The 20,453-nt window shown below is 43.7% G+C and overlaps 1 protein-coding gene across 1 annotated transcript; it reads right to left on the bottom strand.

Moving 5' to 3' along the window:
- Positions 1–3,511: 3,511 nt before the first annotated feature.
- On the bottom strand, positions 3,512–19,422 carry LOC112214452 (transcription intermediary factor 1-alpha). The gene is made up of 17 exons (XM_024373199.2): positions 18,630–19,422; positions 18,359–18,477; positions 15,756–15,903; positions 15,444–15,576; positions 13,676–13,792; positions 13,433–13,547; positions 13,144–13,290; positions 12,853–12,967; positions 12,273–12,715; positions 8,523–8,654; positions 8,263–8,389; positions 8,079–8,133; positions 7,787–7,919; positions 7,288–7,661; positions 6,493–6,700; positions 6,153–6,308; positions 3,512–5,707 (listed from the first exon to the last, which is right to left on the bottom strand). The coding sequence occupies exons 1-17, from the start codon at positions 18,916–18,918 to the stop codon at positions 5,081–5,083; spliced, it is 3,438 nt and encodes a 1,145-aa protein (XP_024228967.1). The 5' UTR covers positions 18,919–19,422; the 3' UTR covers positions 3,512–5,080.
- Between the last annotated feature and the right edge of the window lie 1,031 nt (positions 19,423–20,453).

Here is a 20,453-nt window from a genome sequence, read left to right as displayed (position 1 = left end):
CGTGGTCCGAATCCCTGCGTCAGGGGTACCTTCGGTCCTCCCCTTCACCCGCCTCCTCGAGTTTCTTTTTGTGAAGAAGAAGGAGGGAGGTCTACGCCGTGTATTGACTATCAGGGTCTGAATAAGATCACTGTGAGGTATAGCTACCCGCTACCGCTCATAGCCACAGCGATAGAGTCAATGCACGGGTCGTGCTTCTTCACTAAACTAGATCTCGCGGTTACAATCTGATGCGTATCCGAGAGGGAGACGAGTGGAAGACGGCTTTCAGTACCACGTCTGGGCACTATTAGTACCTCGTCATGCAGTACGGGTTGATTAATGCGCCATCAGTCTTCCAAGCCTTTGTAGACAAGATTTTCAGGGACCTGCACGGGCAGAGTTAGTGGTGTATATAGATGACATTTTGATATACTCCGCTACATGCGCTGAGCATGTGTCCCTAGTGCGCAGAGTGCTTGGTCGCCTGTTGGAGCATGACCTGTACGTCAAGGCTGAGAAATGCCTGTTCTTCCAACAGTCCGTCTCCTTTCTAGGGTATTGCATTTCCACCTCAGGGGTGGAGATGGAGAGTAACCGCATTGCAGCCGTGCGTAATTGGCCGACTCCCACCACGGTAAAGGAGGTGCAGCGGCTCCCATTACCTCACTGCTGAAGAGGGGCTCGGTACGCTTGCAGTGGTCAGCTGAGGCGGACAGGGCTTTTAGTCACCTTTGGGCTCTGTTTACCTCAGCTCCCGTGTTGGCCCATCCGGATCCCTCTTTGGCGTCCATAGTGGAGGTGGACACGTCCAAGGCTGGGATAGGAGCGGTGCTCTCTCAGCGCTTGGGTACGCCACCAAAGCTCCGCCCCTGTGCCTTCTTCTCAAAGAAGCTCAGCCCGGCAGAGCGAAACTATGATGTGGGGGACCGGGAGCTGATGGCTGTCGTCAAGGCCTTGAAAGCATGGAGACATTGGCTTGAGGGGGCTAAACACCCGTTTTTTGAGCATGTGCTATGTGTCTATGTATACTGGGGAAAGTTGTCACGTGAAGACTTGCCCCAAGGTCATTGAGACAACTTGCCCCAAACTGTGTGTGTGTGCTAATGTTGGCTAAATCTCAAGGTTAGTTCGACATAGGACTGCAGCTAAAGTATCAAAATACATATTATTGTCTCCTCTACTCAGTGCAAAATTATAATTTTGAACATTCATACCTAATAAAGTTTCATTGCATAAAATGTCAATTTTAGATGTTTTACTTTTGAAGGGGAAAAATAAGAAAATTGTGCTCACCTCAGATTAGTGTCCTTGACCACATGTGAACAGAAAGTTGACCATAGAACATGTAGTCACCTAAAGTAGCTATTTGATTTTTGAGATAGCGCCTCTAGTGTTGGAGTTATGAACAGTTTGACAATGTACCTCGCTCTCTCCTAATACCCACGTTCCCATTGCAATTGGAATATATTTTCTGATTAAAACAACTTGAAAATATATTTAAGATTACTTGAGTCTTTGAAAACCATTCTCTATTCTGGACCGCTGAGCGCTTCCGTCATGAAGGGGACAAAAGGAGAGAGTGAGTCGGCGTATAGGGAGGTCAGACAGTTTCTGAGAATCTCATGTATTGCAGTGGTGTAGCAAAACAGTGAGAATAATCTTGCTTTGGGGTATGGGGGATTGTAGGGCGTCATCTATCTCAATGTTGGTTTATTAGCCAATGTGGTGTCCATTAAAAACTCAAATTAACGCATTCCACGATATCTATGATATACAATTAGTGGCTATAGAGATCAGTACACAGATATCAACTGACGTAATGTACTCAAGATTTTGATTATATATTCTTTTACTACGTTTTCAGCATGTCTTGGTGCTACCCAATGCAAATTATTTTTTCAAAGGACCTACTATGTGCATGACATGTTTTATAGGCCTAAAATATTACTATACTATATCTTACTATAGCAGGCTAAAGACATGTCATTTAACGGTTTTCATCTTATTGCCAAACAAATCACTTTCAAACATAGGCCACCTGAGCATGTTCATCCTCACCAAAATAATTCCAGCATCCAAACAGTGCATTGTGCACTTGTGCTATTTGATCAATTGAAAGATACATCTTGTTACAAAACACCCAAAAGTGTAATGACATTCAATGATTGTAATTGGACCTACACTTTTGTAGCCTGAATTAATTCATACGTTTTGCTGACATAAGGAACTTTTTTTTGTCACCGGAAAAAGGGTAGTGATATGGGACTGTCCCAAGATGAAAAGTGCAGCCACATGGGGATGTTTTTTTAAACCATGACACAGAGGTAGTGTTATTCATTTAATTTGGAATAAGCTTTTATTTGTATATATACCACTGTAGAAGTACAGATTGCATTTTAAACAAATAGGAGAATGGTTAAAATAGCATTATTTAGAGACCCCCCAAAGTTTGACGTTGTTACATTCAGGGGGGCTCATGTCTCATAGGGGGCCTGAGACCCACCTGCCCCCTCTAAATTCGTGCTCTGATGCTACCATTTCACTGATAGAGATATTTGAGTATACAAGGTTGCATGATGCTCTGGTTTAAACAAGAAGTCTGGCTGCCTTACAACAGTGACTTGATAGGAACTGAATGGTCTCCTATCTCTACTTCAAAGACACTTATCAAGGAGGTTAAACAAGAAAACTAGCCTGACGACTCACAGTAAATTCTTCCGTTGCTCTGTTGTTTGCTACATACTTTAGTCTGAGGCTACCATTATAGATGTGGTAAAGAGATCAATAGAACACAATTAAAACAATGGAAATGCCATGGAAACACATGGGGAAAGATGCAATGACATGAACATTGTTTATATGTGTAGGTAAAATCTGAGTATATATGTGTATTTCACACTATGTTGAGGTAAAAATCTGAGTATAATGCTTGTATGGATGTCAACCCCAGTACATGTTCATGTCATTGTCACCAATCAACTCTATTAGAGTTAAAAACGACTTCAACTAACACCATTGATTTCTCTGCTAGCTACTGTACCACAATAGCCCAGTGTTTATTTGCTTAAATCACTGAACACAACAGGCGTCTATTTGAGCCAAGCTTCAATTTGAGCCAGGCATTCATTTCGTTAATGCACACAGCTTTTGCTCATTTGAATATTTGTTAAATTCCAGAATTCACTTCCATCATTTTAATACATTTTCTCATTTCCTACACTGTGTTATCATTTACTTTTGTCTTAGTATTTACTTTTGTCTTAGTAAAAATATATTTTAAAAACGTTTTATTTACAAAGGCATCAATTCTCCTCTGACTGTGCATTTCCGGCGGTTCTTACTTTCGCCACTAGAAGGCGATCGGCTGATTTCTGGGGGTCTGTACTCCGGAAGTTGACTGTTTTTGGAAATTCCTGGTAACCTCTATTAACAATTCATGTAGACCCTGCATTTATTTGAAAGGGACATTTATTTGCTGAAATGTGGGCCATTACCCGGCTATTAAAACGGACAAGCGGCTATTTGAGACTCAGTGTTTAATTAAAGTTTTATTGTATGCTACCAGCTTATACCAACAGGAGTTAGCATTTAGCAGTCACGTCAAAACCTGAAAAGGGACTACTTCTAAACGTTATGCAGCGAAAACAGCCAAATCAGACTTTAGTAACCACAGTGGGCCTGTTACAATACATCAATCACGACGGATTTGACGAATATCCACTTTGTTAGATCAAATTTGTTGAATGGGCACAAACCTGGCATCCTTCTTCTATCCCCCCCAGTCTGCTTTCCAGTGACCTCTTTACAGCATCTATTGAAGTCTTGTGGTGGGGATGAGGCGTGTTGTACAAAACAAAGTCTTCATTGATTGGATCATCTCTAACCAATCAGAGTATTAAAGTCAATTACACATTTTCTAACTGGACACTTTACCCACGTGTGTTCTGGCTCTGGCCCAACCCATCGGTCTCGGGACCAATCAGACGGCCCCGAATGTGTTCGCATTCGGTGACGGGTTGGGGAGGTACTTAGATCCAGATTGATAGTGGAGAAGAAATTAACGTCCGTGGGTGTGGCGTAGTGTTTGGCAGACCAAGTCAGGGTAGCCAGGCAACAAGAAAACATGCAACAAGGAAAAGTGAGGGGAAGTTTGGTTCTCTTTACATGCCAAAAAGCAAGCAGCACCATTCGAGAACACTGCACGTTCAATCTAAGAAAAATATTTACATTTTGCATCCCTGTAATCTAGTGAACAGTCTTAAAGGTAGACTTTGCAAAATGACATTGCCACCAGCAGCACATCAGATATTGAGATGAGTAGATGCTAGGCTTCGCCCTCACACAGTATCTGCTCATGTGCACAGTTGGCTTCAAGGTAGCCAGGGCATCAAAACAGCAGAGAAGTTGAGCCTCACACTCTTTGTTGTCGCTGAAATTGACCCTCGATGCAGTTTACTTTTTGCATCTGTTATATCGCCGAGTCTACCTTTCAGAATACCTCCTTCACAAAAATTCTGAACAAGAGTAGCCTATAATTTAACTAAATTATAACACAAACATAACTACACATAAAAATGTCTGTTAAAAACAATTGACCAGAGTTAAGATATGATGTAGGGCTATGGTTTTCATGTAGTTCGGTCTTCGCAGCTATTTTTCCTTTAGAGTTGGATAAATAAACTTACATTATTATAAATATACAGTATTATATGGCATTCATCTTTACAAAAGCCAACATGGAAAATTGCAGACAACTTATCAATAATGGACATTATTTGTGTTTTATGATTGTTATTGTAGAAAGTTAATCAGTTACACCATGACTAACTTCTCAATCTCAGCAGACAGAACAGTCTGTGCATTATTAGTTCATACATGTAGCTACATTGCTTTGTAACAAGACAAACATTTGTGCATTCATTGTCCATCTCTGTACCCCATTACACATCCTGGGTTTCTCTGTTTTATTTATTATTATTGCAAATCATATCAGAAAGTGTATGATGCAGCAAAGAGGTCTCCCTGTATTTTCAGACAACAGATCCTATAGATAATTCAAAAAGCTTTGTCCGTCCAATTTACAGTGGAAGAACAAGAATCATTCCTCTTCTGCTTTGTCTCTCACTTCTTCAGTCATCCCCTCATTTTCTGTGGCTAAGCATGCAGCAGGGCTGGTGTCCTGGGAGTCAGCAGTGCTGGTGCCCTGGGAGTCAGGAGGGTTGTCTGGGGTATCCGAGAGGGGTTGGGGGGCCTCCTCGCAGGGAGGGTTGTCTGGAGTATCTGAGAGGGGTTGGGGAGCCTCCTTGCTGGAAAGGTTGGGAGATGATGCACCCCTTATTGATGGATCTACTGGTTCAGTAGCATCACAAGGTAGTGAGTCTTCTTTCACTGAAGTCTCTTCCTCTTCCATGCTCTCTTCTAAAGGAGGTATCCCTTCTTCCTCCATCTCTCCTTCCACAGGATCCATCACCTCTTCCGTTCCTTCTTTCTCCATAGAAGGCATCCCTTCTTCAACAGGTGTTAGGTCGTCCTCAACAGGGGGCATATCCCCTTCATTAGGAGCCATCCCATCGTCTTCCATCCCTTCTTCCATCTCGTCCTCCACAGGGGGTATCATGCCCTCCTCTCTGCCCCCAGGGAAGCTCCTGTCTTGGTAGAGGAACTTCAGCTGCTCCTCAAAGTACTCCTCCAGGCTCAGTCCTGCACCTCCCACCTCAGTGTCTGCCTGTCAATGAAACAAATCTTTTATGAAGTCTTTTTACATCAGTAGTAGTCACAAAGTGCTTTACAGTTACCCGAGCTCAAAGACCAAGCAAAGCAGAAGCGAAAGCAGAAGCGAAAGCACTGTCATAGGGAATAAAATAGGAAAACATGCACATTACTGTATGCTATGTATATCTCTAATTAAACAAAACAGAAGTGTTGTGTCTTTGTCTGAATTCTGTTAACACATTTTGGGCTGGTTTCCCCAGACCTAAATTAACTCTTCAACTAGACATTGAGCATACTTTTAGTCCATTCTAAATAGGCTTAACTTGGGTCTGGGAAACCAGGGCATATTCAGTTGTCCAATGCAAAAAAATAATAATAATAATAATTCTAGTGTGGTACGCAAACACAATAATCCATTCCAAGTTCGTCATATTGTGTGTTGTGTAGTCTTGCCGTACCTGGTAATACTTTGCACAGTTCCTGAATATGAGCCGGACATCCTTGACAAACTCCTCAGCACTGCAGTAGCACGGGCTCTCCTTAGATTCCAGCCTGCTCTTCACTATGGACAGGTCCATTGGAGTCTCAATCAGCTCCTTATACTCTGGGATTGACTGAACATATCAGATGGAGGAACCATCATTACTTAACTGTGATAAATTAACCAAAATTAATGGCATGGTGTTTGGGGATTGAGAGTTAAGACAATTTTCTGATTCAATAGACAAAGTCGTATCGATTTAATTAAAACTACAGAGCAAAAACTTTCTATGGGGCAGTTGGTAATTGCAGTCTTACCGACGGTGAGGCAGGCTCCTGGAAATCTGTACTGAACTCGTTGCAGTAGATGCAGAGCAACAGTCTCTCACATTTCCTTTTATCAACTGGAAGGAATCCCTCTGATCCTGGCTCCTCCTTCATGGCTGGCAATTCTCCCTGGCTATCTGGGTTATACTCCATCTCAGGACTGGTCAGGTCACGACAGAACGAACAGAACCACTCACCACTGGAAACATAGGGGGGTTAGTGAATTCACAATATTGCAATCTCTCAATATTGCAATAACCCCAGTTTATATTACAAAGTACTGCTAAATAAATCACCCTTCAGAGACAGCTGTATTACATTTTTAATTATATATTTATTTATTTTGCCCTTTTTCTACCAAATTTCATGGTATCCAATTGGTAGTAAGTCTTGTTCCATCGCTGCAACTCCCGTACGGACTCGAAGAGGCGAAGGTCGAGAGCCGTGCTTCCTCCGAAACACAACCCAGCGGGCATTGCGCCCGGCCCGCCACAGGAGCCGCTAGTGCGCGATGGGACAAGAACATCCCTGCAATCCAAACCCTCCCCTAAACCGGACGACCCCGGGCCAATTGTGAGCCGCCCCATGGGTCTCCTGGTCGCGGCCGGCTGTGACAGAACCTGGACTCAAACCAGGATCTCTCGTGGCACAGCCAGCACTGCAATGCAGTACCTTAGACCACTGCGCCACTTGGGAGGCCCAGGTGTATTACATTTAACAGGCAGAGCAGGCAGGACGGTGCAGCTGTGAGTAGCACATAGAAGTTTAAAAGTAGGTGTTAATTACCTGGGAGACTCTCTAAGTGTAGGTATATGACAGTTCAGATGGAAGACTTTGGGACATCGGTCACAGCAGAGCAGTTCTCCCCCATTCTGACACACAGCGCACCAGTCTTCATTGGGGTCGTCTTCAGGGACACCTGGGGCCTTTTCTGGGTCTGGTTGGGGGTCTGCCTCTAGCTCTACCTGGGTCTCTGGCTGGGTCTCTGGCTGGGTCTCTGGCTGGGGCTCCGGCTGGGGCTCCGGCTGGGGCTCCGGCTGGGGCTCCGGCTGGGGCTCCACCATGGGTGCTGGGAGAGATTGCTGCTGGGGCTGGGGCTTGGGCTGGATGCCTGTACTGCTGTCTGGCAGGCTGGCTGAGGCTCCAACACTAGACTGCACCTGGAGGATGGAAGAGAGACTAGGGAGATTCTATCATCTTTCATACATGATTGTATACAATATACCTCTTTCAAAGGCAAACAGAGATAGACACACAGAGTGTGTGTAAATGTAGTCATACATACAAAGCTGACTTCGTCATCGTCCTCTGGTTCGTCCTTGATGACGATGATTGGTCCGGGGGATGACCTTCGCCTCCGCTTAGCTGAGGAGGGGGGAGCCGCCGCATTAGGCTCTGTGCGCTTCCAGGAAGCAGACCTTCAACACCGAACCACAGATATTACAACCAGGAACACATCAACCTAATGGTACAGCTATTACAGCCAGGAACACATCCACCAAAAGGTACATACTGTGACCTGGGTGTGGGGTGTAAAGAGGACAGCACCCTGTGGTGTGGGAGTGTGGTTCACCTACCCTATGTTGGCTTCAGAGGAAGATTTGGACATGGGGGAATTCTGTCTTCCTTGTGCTGAGGAGAGAAAGAGAAAGGGGTTTTATTGAGAATAAATTATGGTTGGGCATGAATAGCTAATTTAATTATATTTTATGCTTGTTTTACATGTAACAAATGAGGGAAGTGTGAGGGTGAGATGCCTACCATGTCTGTCTGGGAAGGCAGTAGCTAGGCTCGGAGCATAACTAGCTCTGGGGTTGGTCATGGATAATGATGATGAAGCTCCACTGGGGTCACTCCTCCTCAGTTGTGCGGCTTCCATCATGTTACGCTGAAAACAACCAGAGTATTCTATTTCTCGTTTGTGTGTGTGTGTGGCAAATACACAACCATAGAGACATAAAATACATGTAAATATATTAAATAATGAGTTTCAGCTTCAGTTTACAGGAAACCGCATGTACCTGGTGTATAGAGGCTTGAGTGCTGATGGGTCCTGTGTTGGGAGGGGGTGCATGAGAGTAGCGAGAGGTACCCTGTAGCACATCCATTGGTTTGGGAGGAAAGCTGGAGTTGTGGATGAGATCCCTCAGAGACTAGAATGGCACAAAAGTCAGAGGCAAGAATTTTTCACAAGTCTTGCAATTTGTAGGCAAATTATGACAAAAAAATGCTAACCAAGGATTACTACAGACAATAACACAACTCAGTAAAAATTAATGCCCTGAATATATTCTACCATGCCCAGAAATCTGCTCCTTTTATTCTTTGTCCCCAACGCTCTAGGCGACCAGTTTTGATAGCCTTTAGCCGCACCCTCATACTACTCCTCCTCTGTTCCGCGGGTGATGTGGAGGTAAACCCAGGCCCTGCATGTCCCCAGGCACCCTCATTCGTTGACTTCTGTGATTGAAAAAGCCTTGGTTTCATACATGTCAACATCAGAAGCCTCCTCCCTAAGTTTGTTTTACTCACTAGCACACTCTGCTAACCCTGATGTCCTTGCCGTGTCTGAATCCTGGCTCAGGAAGGCCACCAAAAATTTGGAGATTTCCATACCCAAATACAACATTTTCCATCAAGATAGAACTGCCAAAGGGGAGGAGTTGTGGTCTACTGCAGAGATAGCCTGCAAAGTAATGTCATACTTTCCAGGTCCATACCCAAACAGTTCGAACTACTAATTTTAAAAATTACTCTCTCCAGAAATAAGTCTCTCACTGTTGCCGCCTGCTACCGACCCCCCTCAGCTCCCAGTTGTGCCCTGGACACCATTTGTGAATTGATCGCCCCCCATCTAGCTTCAGAGTTTGTTCTGTTAGGTGACCTAAACGGGGATATGCTTAACACCCCGGCAGTCCTACAATCTAAGCTAGATGCCCTCAATCTCACACAAATCATCAAGGAACCCACCAGGTACAACCCTAAATCTGTAACCAAGGGCACCCTCATAGACGTCAACATGACCAACTGGCCCTCCAAATATACCGCCGCTGTCTTCAACCAGGATCTCAGCGATCACTGCCTGTATCCGCTACGGATCCGCAGTCAAACGACCACCCCTTATCACTGTCAAACGCTCCCTAAAACACTTCTGCGAGCAGGCCTTTCTAATCGAACGGGTATCCTGGAAGGATATTGACCACATCCCGTCAGTTGAGGATGCCTGGTCATTCTTTAAAAGTAACTTCCTCACCATTTTAGATAAGCATGCTCCGTTCAAAGAAATGCAGAACTAAGAACAGATATAGCCCTTGGTTCACTCCAGACCGGACTACCCTCGACCAGCACAAAAACATCCTGTGGCGGACTGCAATAGCATCGAATAGTCCCCGCGATATGCAACTGTTCAGGGAAGTCAGGAACCAATTCACGCAGTCAGTCAGAAAAGCCAAGGCCAGCTTCTTCAGGCAGAAATTTGCATCCTGTAGCTCCAACTCCAAAAAGTTCTGGCACACTGTAAAGTCCATGGAGAACAAGAGCACCTCCTCCCAGCTGCCCACTGCACTGAGGCTAGGTAACACGGTCACCACCGATAAATCTATGATTATCGAAAACTTCAACAAGCATTTCTCAACGGCTGGCCATGCCTTCCTCCTGGCTACTCCAACCTCGGCCAACAGCTCCACCCCCCCCCCACAGCTACTCACCCAAGCCTCTCCAGGTTCTCCTTTACCCAAATCCAGATAGCAGATGTTCTGAAAGAGCTGCAAAACCTGGACCCGTACAAATCAGCTGGGCTTGACAATCTGGACCCTCTATTTCTGAAACTATCCGCCGCAATACCTATTACCAGCCTGTTCAACCGCTCTTTCATATCGTCTGAGATCCCCAAGGATTGGAAAGCTGCCGCAGTCATCCCCCTCTTCAAAGGGGGAGACACCCTGGACACAAACTGTTACAGACCTATATCCATCCTGCCCTGCCTATCTAAGGTGTTCAAAAGCCAAGTCAATAAACAAGTCACTGACCATCTCGAATTCCACCGTACCTTCTCCGCTGTGCAATCTGGTTTCTGAGCCAGTCCACGGGTGCACCTCAGCCACGCTCAAGGTACTAAACGATATCATAACCGCCATCGATAAAAGACAGTACTGTGCAGCCATCTTCATCGACCTGGCCAAGGCTTTCGACTCTGTCAATCACCATATTCTTATCGGCAGACTGAGTAGCCTCGGTTTTTCTAATGACTGCCTTGCCTGGTTCTCCAACTACTTTGCAGACAGAGTTCAGTGTGTCAAATCGGAGGGCATGTTGTCCGGTCCTCTGGCAGTCTCTATGGGGGTGCCACAGGGTTCAATTCTCAGGCCAACTCTTTTCTCTGTATATATCAATGATGTTGCTCTTGCTGCGGGCGATTCCCTGATCCACCTCTACGCAGACGACACCATTCTGTATACTTCCGGCCCTTCCTTGGACACTGTGCTATCTAACCTCCAAATGAGCTTCAACGCCATACAACACTCCTTCCGTGGCCTCCAACTGCTCTTAAACGCTAGTAAAACCAAATGCATGCTTTTCAACCGTTTGCTGCCTGCACCCGCACGCCTGACTAGCATCACCACCCTGGATGGTTCCGACCTAGAATATGTGGACATCTATAAGTACCTAGGTGTCTGGCTAGACTGCAAACTCTCCATCCAGACTCATATCAAACATCTCCAATCTAAAATCAAATCTAGAGTCGGCTTTCTATTCCGCAACAAAGCCTCCTTCACTCACGCCGCCAAACTTACCCTAGTAAAACTGACTATCCTACCGATCCTCGACGATGTCATCTACAAAATAGCTTCCAATACTCTACTCAGCAAACAGGATGCAGTTTATCACAGTGCCATCCGTTTTGTTACAAAAGCACCTTATACCACCCCCACCACTGCGACCTGTATGCTCTAGTCGGCTGGCCCTCGCTACATATTTGTCGCCAGACCCACTGGCTCCAGGTCATCTACAAGTCCATGCTAGGTAAAGCTCCACCTTATCTCAGTTCACTGGTCACGATGGCAACACCCACCCATAGCACGCGCTCCAGCAGGTGTATCTCACTGATCATCCCTAAAGCCAACACCTCATTTGGCCGCCTTTCGTTCCAGTTCTCGGCTGCCTGTGACTGGAACGAATTGCAAAAATCGCTGAAGTTGGAGACTTTTTTTCTCCCTCACCAACTTCAAACATCTGCTATCTGAGCAGCTAACCGATCGCTGCAGCTGTACATAGTCCATCGGTATATAGCCCACCCAATTTACCTACCTCATCCCCATACTGTTTATATTTATTTACTTTTCTGCTCTTTTGCACACCAGTATCTCTACCTGTACATGACCATCTGATCATTTATCACTCCAGTGTTATGCTGCAAAATTGTAATTATTCACCTACCTCCTCATGCCTTTTGCATACAATGTATATAGACTCTTTTTTTTCTACTGTGTTATTGACCTGTTAATTGTTTACTCCATGTGTAACTCTGTGTTGTCTGTTCACACTGCTATGCTTTATCTTGGCCAGGTCGCAGTTGTAAATGAAAACTTGTTCTCAACTAGCCTACCTGGTTAAATAAAGGTGAAATAAAAAAAATAATCATAACTGGTGCCTTTGCATCAGCTTGTCTCCATTTTATCACAACTGAAATAGCATGTTCTCAGTGGCTCAGTCTCATTGTACACTGTCTGATAACAACAAAGAGCAAATCTACAACTTAAAAACACAAATACCTGAGGAGGGAATCCTGCGTTTTGCAGCATAGAGGTGGGGCTCCTGGGGTTGGGATGGGTTTGGGGCCCGGGGGGTCCATAACTCCGGCCCGGCTGCTGGATCTGGACCATGTTGGGGGGACCTTGCGACGGAGAACCCCCCTGGTGGGGCCTCTGTGGAGGGGGGCCCCCTGGCCCCGGGAGCTTCAGACCCTGCTGGTACCAGGACCAGTGGTTGGGAGGGGGCTGTCCAGCCCTGTTGGGGTGCTGGGCAAGCTTCTCTACCTGCAGCTGGAGCTGAGCCAGGGTGCTCCCACGCTGGTGGGCGGAGGAGCCTGGAGGGAAAGCCACGGGAGGGCCCTCTCCTCTGGGGCCAGGGCCAGGCTGGCTGGGGTGGCCAGGAGGGAAGCCCTGCTGCATGGAACTGGGCTGCCGACCAGGGATTCTCTCTACTGCCAAAGACCCTTAGGAAATACACAGAAACATTTTTTTTAAATCAACAATTCAACAAAAATTCAACAATGTCTGTATTTAACATCATGGGGATAATTTTGAATTATGCCTACAGTATCCGTCAGAACTGAAGTTTTAGCGTTCTTACCAAGATCGACATTTGAGGCCCAGAAACCGGAGCGACACTGGAAGCGGACTGAGCTCTGCGGGACGATGGATGCGTTACAGTTGGCCCTCATTAGGTAATGGATTTGGCAAAGAATCTGAAAGAAAAGGTTTCTGAATCACTCAAATTGAAGTAGTCTAATGCTTTTGAAAATCACAAATTCAGTTTTCAATGTGAATTTCTACACAACTGTCTGAACAATTTAGGTCAACATTGGGATTAAAAGGTAGGCGAAAATAAATCCATCTCCCTAGTGAAAGTCATGGTTCCTACCAGTCTCTTGCAGTACAGGAGAGCTGTGCCACTGTGACTGGCTGTGGCCCACTTGGTGAAGTTGATGACGTGATCTAGATGTCTGGTCAGGTGGCTGACATCTTCTTGTTGTTTCTTTAGTCCGACCTCATGGTCCTTCGTCAGTGTCTGACACAACCACCATGATTAGCACAAAGCTACTTACAAATATGCTCACAAAGTGTGATTAGCTCCATGTCAGCAGAAGTGTACATTATTTTATTATGTGTTGGAATGACGTGATTGCTCATGTCCTGTTTAACAAGCATACCTCAAGTTGATTGACCAAGATTTTTCCCTTTCTGTTGATCTCCATGATCAAGTTGCAAATTGACTTCTTTATCTCATTGGTGACAGACTTACGGTTTTCATCGACTTGCTGGAGTCTGAAAGAATAAAGATAGTAGAAAAGCAGGAAATTATGAGTTTGCCTGTAGTCAGTCATGCTATTGAACATGTCTATGTACATAACATATGATTTTAGTTCGCATGTTTAGTGTATGTAATAAATTACCCATTGTTGATGCAATTGGACACTTCTTCTATGGCTTTCCTTTTCTCCTGTAGCTGATGCGTCATGTTTTCCAGGTGTTGCCTGTGGTTTCTGTAGGCGTCTTCAAGGAACTGGTAACTGGAGAGACAAGATATGCAGAGTGTAATGGGAAATTACTTGAGTAATTATTTTTCTGTATTTGATTTACTGGTGATATGGATTGATGTGTAAAAAACATGACAGTATGTGCTGGGAGACACACAGATGCGTTCCCTTGGGGAAAGGAAACAGGAGTTAACCACATATGTTTAAGTACCATATCTAATTAAGTCATGTTGCACCTGTTAGTCTATAATTATCTGTTGTAACAAATTTACTGAGTTAAAGCTCATATAAGGAAATCAGCCAATTAAAATAAATTAGGCCCTAATCTATGGATTTCATATGACTGGGCAGGGGGCAGAGCCAAAGGGAAATTGCTAGCTACCATCTGTACAAAGGGCTTTATTACAGGCAGAAATACTCCTCAGTTTCAGGTGAAGAAGCCGGATGCGGAGGTCCTGGGCTGGCGTGGTTACACGTGGTCTGTGGTTGTGAGGCCGGTTTGACATACTGCCAAATTCTCTAAAACAACATTGGAGGCGTCTTATGGTAGAGAAATGAACATTCAATTCTCTGGCAACAACTCTGGTAGACATTCCTGCAGTCAGCATGCCAATTGCATGCGACATCTGTGGCATTCTGTTGTGTGACAAAACTGCACATTTTAGAGTTGTCTTTTATTGTCCCTAGGACAGGATGCACCGGTGTAATGATCATGCTGTTTAATCAGCTTCTTGATATGCCACACCTGTCAGGTGGATGGATTGTCTTGACAAAGGAGAAATGTTCACTAACAGGGATATAAACAAATTTGTGCACCAAATTTGAGAGAAATAAGCTTTTTGTGCATATGGAAAATGTATGGTATCTTTTATTTCAGATCATGAAACTTGGGACCAACACTTTACATGTTACATTATATTTTTGTTAAGTATAAGTTGATGTTCCGACCTTTGACCTGTTTAACTGCTAGTATCAAATGTCTGCCCGTGTTGAATGTTATGGTTAAAGTTTGACTGAGCCTAGGGCACACTGATAATGTAATGTATCTATCTGAGAGACAGATTCTGTAGCAGTTGATGTGACTTCCTACAAGCCTCTTGGGCTGTGTTTACAGAACCTTCGGTGCTATGTGATTAATTAATAATTAGAGGTGTTCTCCCTGAATTCTTGTAATAAACCAGATGGATTTTTATTGATATTATCAACGACTGCCCTCCTTTTTGTTCACCTGAAAATTCCCACAGAGGATTAATACCAACACATGAAGCACAGGTACAAAAACAATACTTCAAAATATAGAACCAGTTTGAGCATAATATCTATTGAAGGTTTCAACCCAGGCCTCCGATAGCTAGGTCTCGTTACATTGAAGTCGTTTAGCAGATGCTCTTATCCAGAGCGACTTCCAGTTAATGCTAGCAGATACAGCATGCTAGCAGAAGCCCCTAGACTTCCAGTCAATGCGCTTACACTAGTTAGCATTGGCTTGCGAAACTAACTTCCTTCCTTCATACTGGACACAGACATAAGAATTGTATCCACTAGTTCATCTGACTCTGGGTAAGTAGATAAGGGGCCTCATCGTCAAAATCCCAAAGTATCCCTTTAAGGTAGCTAAGCACGACAAAAGAGATTCTCTGACACTAACCTGGAAACAAAAGGTGAATAAATAATGTGGTCATACTTGTGGTCTTTGTGCTTGAGCAGCTGACAGTCCCTGCATGTGAGACGGTCACAGGTCTCACAGAACAGTTTGAGGGGCTCCTGCTTGTGGATGTCACAGAACACTGGCTTCTGTGAGGACGCACCCACAGCCTCTGGAATAAGACAAGAATTTAGCATATAACAAAATAAATCACTATGCATTTACCTGTCTACACATTTGTGATTTGGTTTCATAGATTTTGTTGTACCTACCACCTTCCTTGACCTTGGACATTATATTTTCTTACAGTATACAATTCAGAAAGCCACATATTTTCATAGAGTAGGCTACCTGGGGACATCTCCTCCTTCTGCCGTATGGTATGATCCCTGGTGAACTTGACCCTCTGGTGGGCCTCAATACACGTCACACACAGGAACTCCACACACTCCACACAGAACCCCGTGGCCTCGGTGTTGTCATCACAACTCATACACACCTGGAAATAAGGAAGGGAGAACAAATGAGCAAGAACTGGCTTTTGCTTGAATCCATGATTTTAGTCCTATGCAAGGCAACGTTTCAGTGGTGACATGGTATACAGTGCCTTCAGAAAGTATTCACACTCAACTTTTTCCACATGTTGTTGTGTTACAGTCTGAATTTAAAATGGATTAAATAGAGATTTGTTGTCACTGACTTACACACAATACACCATAATGTCAAAGTGGTATTATGTGGTATTATATTAGGTTAAATATCTTGAGTCAATAAGTATTAAATCTCTTGTTATGGCAAGCCTAAATAAGTTCAGAAGTAAAAATGTACTTAACATACGTTGCATGGACTCTGTGTTTAACATGATTTTTGAATGAATTCCTGTGTACCCCACAATTATCTGTAAGGTCCCTCAGTTGAGCAGTGAATTTCAAACACAGATTAAACCACAAAAAAACAGGAAGGATTTCCAATGCCTTGCAAAGGGCACCTCTATAAGTAGATGGGTAAAAATAAAAAAGCTGACATTGAATATCCCTTTGAGCATGGCAAAGTTATTATTTACACTTTTGCCTGTCAATACACCCCATCACTACAAAGGCACAGGTGTTTTTCCTAACTCAGTCGCCGGAGAGGAAGGAAACCACTCAGGGATTTCACCATGAGGCCGAAGGTGACTAAAAAAACAGTTTGAGTTTAATTGCTGTGATAGGAGAACTCTGACGATGGACCAACATTGTAGTTCCGCCACAATACTAACCTAATAGACAAGAGTGAAAAGGAAGCCTATAGAGAACAAAAATATTGCAAAACCTGCCTTCTGTTTGCAACAAGGCACTAAAGTAATACTGCAAAATATGTGGCAAAGCAATTAACATTTTGTCCTGAATACAAAGTGTTTTATTTGGGGCAAATCCAATACAACACATTACTAAGTACTACTCTCCATATGGTCATGCATAGTGGTGGTTTCACCATGTTATGGGTATGCTTGTTAAGGACTGGGAAGTTTTTCCAGGATAAAAAAATAAACCAAGCTAAGCACAGGCAAAATCCTAGAGGGAAACCTGGTTCAGTCTGCTTTCCACCAGACACTGGGAGATGAATTTACATTTCAGCAGGGCAATAACCTAAAACACTGTCGATTTGTCCTACTGGAGTTTCTTATCAATAAGACATTGAGTGCCGAGTTCAAGTTATTACTTAAATATGCTTGAAAATCTATGGCAAGACTTGAAAATGGTTGTCTAGCATTGATCAACAACCAATTTGACAGAGCTTGAAGAATTTTGAAAAGGATAATTGACAAATGTTGCACAATCCAGGTGTGGAAAGCTCTTAGAGAGTTACCCAGAAAGACTCACGGGTGTAATTGCTGTTTCTACAAAGTATTGACTCAGGGGTGTGAATACTTATGTTGTCACAAAAGCCCCATCCATATACTACCCACCACTGCAACCTGTATGCTCTCGTTGGCTGGCCCTCACTACATATTCGGCACCAAACCCACGGCTCCAGGTCATCTATAAGTCTTTGCTTGGTAAAGCCCCACCTTATCTCAGCTCACTGGTCACCATAGCAGCACCCACCCATAGCACGCACTCCAGCAGGTATATTTCACTTGTCATCCCCAAAGCCAACACTTATTTTGGCCGCCTTTCCTTCCAGTTCTCTGCTGCCAATGACTGGAATGAATTGCAAAAAAAAATCTGAAGCTGGAGTCTTATCTCTCTCTAAATTTAAGCTTCAGCTGTCAGAGCAGCTTACTGATCACTGTACCTGTACACAGCCAATTTGTAAATAGCACACCCAACTACCTCATCCCCATATTGTTACTTACCATCTTGCTATTTTGCACCCCAATATTTCTGTTCTCTACTTGCACATCATCATCTGCACATCTGCCATTCCAGTGTTAATGCTAAATTGTAATTATTTTGCCTTCATGGCCTATTTATGGCCTTACTTCCCTACTCTTCTACATTTGCACACACTGTACATAGAGTTTTCTATTGTGTGATTGACTGTATGTTTGTTTATGTGAAACTGTTGTTTTTGTCGCACTGCTTTGCTTTATCTTGGCCAGGTTGTATTTGTAAATGAGAACTTGTTCTCAACTGGCCTACCTGGTTAAATGAAGGTGAAATAAATGAAAAATTAGAGTTTTGTATTTAATTTTGAATACATTTGTAACAACTTCTAAAAACATGTTTTCACTTTGTCATTATGGGGTATTGTGTGTAGATGGGTGAGAAAAAATAGGCGGTAACACAACAAAATGTGGAATAAGTAAAGGGGTATGAATACTTTCTGAAGGCACGGTAAGTGTCCTTGGTCTCGGTCAGTAAGCACTTACTACCTGACCTTAACAGACAAGGATTCACCATCTGAAAAATGTTTTCCCCACTCGAGTGTACCATTTGTCACCCTTTTACTGGTAACCAATATTAACGCACCTGACTGGTCTTCTCCACTGTGCTGCTGGGAACCTCCACAGAGTCCTTCACAAAGAAGTTATCCAGCACCTCCACCTCCCAGCACTCTTGTCGACAAACTGGGCAGCGGATCACATTGACTGGAGCCAGGGGAATAACATACACAGGAATGAGTCAGGCATCTTCTAATATCAAGTTACAAAAGACATCTGCATTTTAATGAAAAGTTGCAATGATCATCCTGCACTTCAGTAGTTATCAACTTCCCGATAAACAAACTGACGGATCTCACGTGGTTTCGAGTTGTCGGCTTGAAGTTGCGGGTCGCGACGTTGTTCACTGTTGACTAAGTTCCTTGAAGGGGGTGGAAGACACTTCTTGCAGAAAGAGTGGAGGCATGGCAGAAGTTTCGGCTCTCGATTGTGGAAATTCAACTTACAGACAGGGCAAGTGTCCATGAGACCGATGCTACCTCCTAGCTGTTTCGCCCTCTCCTCTTCAGCTGGCAAGCTCTCTGCCTCGTTTTCCACTATAATAACAAGGTCATCGTTGTCCACAGCAGCTTCTGGGCTCTCATCCATTGTCTCGGTTTTTGCTTTGTGCCTATTCAAGATGGACTTGAGTGCTTGGAAACCAGTCACTGTTAGCTAGCTAGCGGATACTAGCTAATGTTAGCTAGTCTCTCTGCAGTCTGTTACAGTCGAAATCAGTTGGGCATATGCCTTGCTTGAGCAAAGTTCATGGTTCCTACATAATACTACCTCCCGAAAATAAACACAGTAATGGCAGGTTTGGCCAACATTAGTATAAAATCACAAATTGAAAGTGTTAAACTCTGCGGTTGGGAAGCTAGATGGCTAACGTTAGCTAGATGACACAGTTGCTACCACGAAGGATGACGTAATTTAGTTATTAAATAGCTGCCTAGTGTCAATGAAACTGAACAATAGTAGAGGACACCGAATAGTAATTTTGTACAATAAACGTGCAATACAAACTTCTATCAATGGAAATTGCTAGCTACCATCTGTACAAGCAACATTCTTTCCCCCCCAAAAAAACACACACGGAGTGCCCAGCATGCACTCCGATATTTTATGGTACAGTGACCATTTCAGGCCAAAATAGCTTGTGAACTTCGAAAGGCGTTTTTAATTGTTCAAGGCAATCAACACAAGCACATAAATGTACCAAGTAAAAAACCAAACATAGTTAATTTATTTGAATTCTTTGAATCGCTCCCAAAGTCCCTGCCAGCAAAACCCAGTAGCCTGGGGAGGAGTTGATCTCCTCTCAAATGTCCTCTCTGGACTTCTGTACCTGGACTTCCATATGTTGTAATATAAAACAGATCTTCTATCTTCTACTGTAGAAAGGTGAATATTTTAAGAAAGTTTGAAAGGCATATACTCAAATGTCTGTTTTGGTCTAATGAAACCATTAAGTATTTGATCAAATATATTTTAGTAGTGGGCAAGGTCATTGACTGTCTTATTTTGTAATCATTGAGCCCATGTCAATAATGTATTTATTCAAATGTTATTCAAAATATGTAGCTGTGGAATACCTTCCATCCTCTGGAGCTGGTCAGACCTGCTTTAGAGAGAACACTGAAGACCTTACAGCTTGACTATGTGGGCCTATACATTGTTGAATTGGACACTGCCTTCAAGGTACAGCAATGACCCATGTCCTAACTGAATAATGAATACAATTCTATCACTCTACATTTCTACCTAAAACGCATAGTTTCGTGAAGCCAGGAGACACATTCTACCCCAAGGCTGGAATGGGAAGTACTTATACCATGAGACAGACCTCTGTGCCACATGGAAGGTAAGCCAACTAGACCTGCAAAACAACCCCTGATCCGTGTCAGTTACTGATATACACTGCGCCACACTTGGTAAAAAAATATATTAAAAATGCATTCACCATTGTATTTTAAATTCACAAAGTGTACAAGACATCTTCAGCTTGTAGAAATACAGTTTTGTAAAAGCTTTAGCATTCACCCAAAGGTCAATGCCAAGGCCATAAAGGGTAGTAAAATCCATCCTGCTCACTTTGCAGTGAAGGGTAAAGTCTGGTTCCTGAGCCTCCTGAGTGCATTGCA

Source organism: Oncorhynchus tshawytscha, linkage group LG15 (genome assembly GCF_018296145.1).
Source record: "Oncorhynchus tshawytscha isolate Ot180627B linkage group LG15, Otsh_v2.0, whole genome shotgun sequence".
NCBI lineage: Eukaryota > Metazoa > Chordata > Actinopteri > Salmoniformes > Salmonidae > Oncorhynchus > Oncorhynchus tshawytscha.
This window is presented reverse-complemented; position numbering and strand designations above follow the sequence as displayed.